The 5,000-nt window shown below is 41.9% G+C and overlaps 2 protein-coding genes across 2 annotated transcripts in view; both read right to left on the bottom strand.

Annotated features, from left to right (window-relative positions):
- Positions 1 to 502, bottom strand: part of LOC143023044 (ATP-dependent DNA helicase Pif1-like) — a 1,632-nt gene extending 1,130 nt beyond the window's left edge. Inside the window, exon 1 of the mRNA XM_076181513.1 lies at positions 1 to 502. This exon is cut by the window's left edge and continues 843 nt beyond it. Within this exon, the coding sequence (XP_076037628.1) occupies positions 1 to 502 (502 nt within the window).
- Positions 503 to 1,381: 879 nt separating this feature from the next.
- On the bottom strand, positions 1,382 to 3,894 carry LOC143023043 (uncharacterized). Its single transcript, XM_076181512.1, has 2 exons — positions 3,312 to 3,894; positions 1,382 to 3,048 (listed from the first exon to the last, which is right to left on the bottom strand). Exons 1-2 carry the CDS (start codon positions 3,892 to 3,894, stop codon positions 1,382 to 1,384), a joined length of 2,250 nt encoding a protein of 749 aa, XP_076037627.1.
- Positions 3,895 to 5,000: the final 1,106 nt, after the last annotated feature.

Here is a 5,000-nt window from a genome sequence, read left to right as displayed (position 1 = left end):
CAAAATAGGAAATGTTTAAGAAGTTTTCCTCCAAATCACCATAAACCTTTTCCACTAACTCTTCACGTGTTTTGACTTGAATACCGAACCCCTCCTCAAGTTCCAAAGGTCCGTGTTTCTGGGATCCGAGTTCCAGCAACTTGCGCGCAAACGTAATGTTTTTTTCATCACCTTTCCTTAGACGCACATTTTCAGTCAATTCCAACTTTGTTATGTCCCGCCACATATAACTGGACTTTATACAATGTTCTAATTCATCACATTTACCTCCACCTCGAATGACAGGTAATATTTGCCTGAAATCTCCAGCGCAGACGAACACTTTTCCCCCCATAAACCGTTCATTACCCAAGATGTCTCTCAACGTTATATCAAGAGCTGTTAACGTATTCTTGTTCGCCATCACGATCTCATCCCACACGATTAACGATGTCATCTCCAACAACTTTGCAAGTTCAGAATTCTTCTTAACAGAACACCCTCTTATTTCATTATACTCCATCAATGGATGTTATGGGCGGTTCGACCCCCGTTAAGAACAGTAGCTGCTATACCTGAAGACGCTACAGCTAACGCTATCTTCCCCTCGGACCGCACAGTATCAAGTAACATATTCAAGATGAAGGACTTTCCTGTGCCTCCGGCAGCGTTTACAAAGATTCCATTATTCTCATACTTCTGTTGGTTATTCACCCTATACATGACCACATCATATACCTGTCTCTGTTTATCATTTAAGAGGTCTTGTTTTGATTGAACCTGTTTTTTCAACTTTTCCTTGTTGTAAGAATTCTCTCTTCGAATAACGTTTGAAGTCTTCTCTCCACCTCTAGAAGCAGGTAAGCCGTAAGTGGTGATAAGGCCTCCTCCACAGTTCCAAACATGTTTTTGGATATCGTCTAACGCGTCCAAGTAGATTTCCTCGTTATACTCTGTTAGGTTGTTCTGGTGAAGGAAATCGCTTGCAAATAGATCCTTGGTATCCTCCCAGATACCGGATTGGTCCTCAAGGTCTGAAAACACCAACATGCTGGCGTACGTTTCTCTGAGACGGTACCTGTCGTTGGTGTGATTGATTATCTCTAAGATAGTAGTCTTCCATGTCTCCTCATCACTCAAGAGACCCAAGGCCTTGACAGCCTCTCGGTAAGAGGGATATGTCACACCCTCGACTGTTCTGAGATCCTCAAAGGAAGTAGGGCCCGCCTTATGTGTCAACAACAACCTAAGGTAAAACAACTCAACAGTTTTAGTGGAAACAGCACGAATACGTCCCAAAGAAAAGGTGTTACCTTTTCTTTCTCTCCAAACCGAATGGGCCTTGTCAAAACAGAAATGTTGAGGCATCTGATGATAATACAACGTGGAGACGAACTTCTCATCAGATTTCGCACACGGTTAATTGGGTATCTTGTTTTGCTTTCGCTGTTACGGTCCCTTTAGATGAGTTTTCGTCATAAAACACCTCGTTTTCGCCCTCAAGGTGTAAGTCGAGAGAGGATACCGGGGGATAACTTTTGTATATGTCAAACCCGAATATCTTCCATGTTGCTTCATTCGCATTTATATATCTCGCCTTTTGGAAGTTCTTAATTTCATTCACGGTCCCATCTTTTGTAGTTTTACTGAACAGGACCCTATCACACCCCTTGTTTACATACTTCGTGACATAAGCTATAGCTTTAATCGAATTTGAACATTCAACGTTGATGTGGGCGTCATACTTCACACACAGATAGGGGCTGTAAGGAACAACCCAAGAGTTGTCAATAACCTTCTTCACTCCTTTAACCTTGGTAACAAAAGATTCCCCGCCTTCTCCGATGGACCTACGTTTGTACTCAGGGTACCCATTGTTACCGAACATTAAGTCGTTTCTACAGGTCTTAGGAAAGCCCTTTCCACATGTCGAAGCGGTTGGCTTAGATTTCTGGCAACATAGGAGAGACTCATCGTACCCCTTACACGGTCCATGGATCATACACCTTGTAACGACATCATACAACCTGGGTTCAGCTTCTTTGTTGGGGATTTCAGCGGATATTATACGTGAAACCCTTTCAGCTGTCACACGCTCATTCATCCATAAGAGGATGTGAACATGAGGAAGTCCACGTTTTTGCCATTCCACACCATAAAGATGCGCCTTCACCCTTCCGAAGATCTGTTTAGATACCAAATCATGCATCAAACTATCAACCTTCAACTTGAATACTCTACTAATTAAATCTGGGCGGTCCCCGATCGACCGTATTCCAGCAGAACCTGTATCATCCATAGCAACTTGCAGCTCCCGCCAATGCGGGTTCATAGTGAAGGTTATGAAATAGTCAGGAGATCCATAACACGTAACATATGTAAGCGCATCTTGTTGGCGCTCTTTCATATATCTGGGACTTCCAATGAAAGTACTGGGCAACACAACCCTTTGACCTGTATCAGCGACTTTATCGCTTCCAAGACATAATATGTCTGCTCTTTCTTTTCGGATCCGTTTCTGGTTCATTTCGAGGTATGACAACCTATTACTTTCTACTTTCACGTAGTTATCCACAACAAACTGTTGAAACAGTCTCCTACACTTGGTTATGTGGTTGAAAACGCCTTCCCGCTCCATATAAAGAAAGGAGTAGAACATACACGGGGATAAACGCTTGTAAGTAGACGAAGTTGATGGCCCCGTAGAGGCGTCACACTCATCTTCTTCAGGCGGTTCAAGACCTCTAACACGGACTTTGGATAACCTTTCCATGGAATGACAATATCCGATGTCACCGTTTGGGATCAACAAAGGATACTGGAAAGCATCGTAATGGAACTTCAAATGGCTCAAACTTGTAGTCTTGAAGTTCGAACCGGGCAAAGGGGAAGTAACTGTTATCTCCAATGGATCTCTATTGGGTTCAAAGCTAACAATCCCACCAACCTGTGATGAAGCAGACGGAAGGTGATACAGACCCTTATGTTCCTTGGTTTTGATCCCGTCTGCCGCTCTCAGCGTGATAGACACAGCAGGCATACTTTCCGTCTTATTAACGTGTTCACTAACTAATGTTTTACACGTTTCAAATTCCTTCAAAATCGGGTTTAGACATTCATTATACTGAACCAAGTAATCATAGAACATGGAAATGATATCCTCGTTTGAACTCACTTCCTTCCTCTCTCTCTCTTTCGGCGCTTAAGAGTTTTTTCGTTTTTCGCCTTTCGATCCATGTTTTGTACACGTAACTTAATCTGGTCTTCCTTATCATGATAGAAGTATAAGTCCAGGAATGAAGAAATAGGTTTCCAAAAAGGGTTCTTTTTACCTGCGATCGCTTCGGGGTTGAGATGTCCAATGGTATGGTATATTTTCCCTTGAATCTTGTAACACAATGTTAGTTCGCTCGGGTCATGGAGTTTGCTTGAAGTGGTAAATGATGTGAAACAGAACAACGCGTTGAACCCACAGATCTTGTCCAGGAACCGTTTAGATAACGGAGAATTTCCTTCGTACATACTTTTAATACCGTTTTTAAGCTCTGAAAACTGGATTTGAGGCGTTTGTCCTTGCATACAACAAATAGTCTTACGTTCTCCTGCCCATAAAAGCGATTTACAAAGCTTACATTTGAAGTCCCCTATTGTACCAATATTATGGAGCGGTATCTTTGCTTGGTCTCGTAAATAACCTTCAAGCGTATCAGATATTACTGCTATTGAATCCACATAATCCGGCCTAAAATTCTTATCTTTGCGTTCCTTTCTGACCATATTTAAGTGATTAATCGTCGATTCAGACAAATCTTTATCCCCGATGAGCCCAGCTCGTAACAATTTCAACTGTTCTTTTACTGCTTTTAACTCGGAACGCCTCTGTTTCTTATTCTTCAACAAAACCTGTCGATGCATCTTTTCCGCCTCACGTTCTTCCCTTTTCTTGATTCTGGCATCCCTTTCCGCCTCTTTAGCTGCTTCTGCGTTCTTTCTTTAACCTCTTTTTTTCTTGCAAACGTTGCAAACATTGTTGTTCCAATTCAAGCCGCCTCTCTCGAACAATCCGTATATTCTCCGCCACCGAGTCGACGAACTGATCCGGTACACCCTCCTCGTCTGGTCCACTTCCTTGGTCTTGTCCACTTCCGCTTCCCGTCGAAGTGACTGAACTCACAGTAGCACTCCCAGCTTCAACGACCTCACCAGAGACCAGGTTAAGTTCCGTGTTTTTCCTCTTACAACAGTACTTCTTGAGCTTATCAATCTTTCTCTGGGCTTTAAATCTTCTCTCGAGGTAGTACTTCTGATACTCAACGTGATCAGCTTTTGCTCCCGCTTTTATAAAATTCTTAAACCCAGTAAAGTAATGTTTCTCAAACCCTTGCAGAGCTTTCTCCGAAACATCCCCATTGTAAACTCCAAGATGTTCAAAGTCTGAATCCTTGTACTCGAACTGTCGATTCTTCTTTAATGTGTCGTTAAACGACAACACTTTGCGATGAAACAACTTTATAGACTCTCTGACAGAAAATCCCTTGGAAGACTTATAGAGATCAGGAAACTTGACTGCATGTTCACGTTTCAAAACAGCCAAATCCTTTACACCGAGAGACTTTTTATTAATCTTCTTCACTTCAGTAACCCACTTCCAGAAATGCCGATTTCTTCGTACTTTCTCCGCTGGTGCCTCACCCATGTTGTGTATAGTAACCGTATAAATCGTTTTCTTCCAGACCGTCCTCGCGCCAGATCACTGTTAAAACACTCACCCCGGTCCATGACCCCTGTTACCTTTTGTTCGGGTCACGCACTTTCGTTCAGAAATCTTAGTTTTGACCATTTCCATTTTTATTTAATTAATAGATTCTCTTGGCAATATTTCGTAAAGATTCTCTTAGCAATATTTTGTAAAGATTTTCTTGGTAATATTTCGTAAAGATTCTCTTGTTAACATTTGGTAAAGATTCTCTTGGCAATATTTCGTAAATATTTTCTCATTAATATTTCGTAAAGATTCTTTT

This window comes from Oratosquilla oratoria, unplaced genomic scaffold, assembly GCF_046742065.1.
Source record: "Oratosquilla oratoria isolate Oo_2021 unplaced genomic scaffold, ASM4674206v1 SCAFFOLD289, whole genome shotgun sequence".
In the NCBI taxonomy this organism is placed as follows: domain Eukaryota; kingdom Metazoa; phylum Arthropoda; class Malacostraca; order Stomatopoda; family Squillidae; genus Oratosquilla; species Oratosquilla oratoria.
Note: the sequence above shows the minus strand (reverse complement) of the source record. Positions and strands in the feature narration are given on the sequence as shown.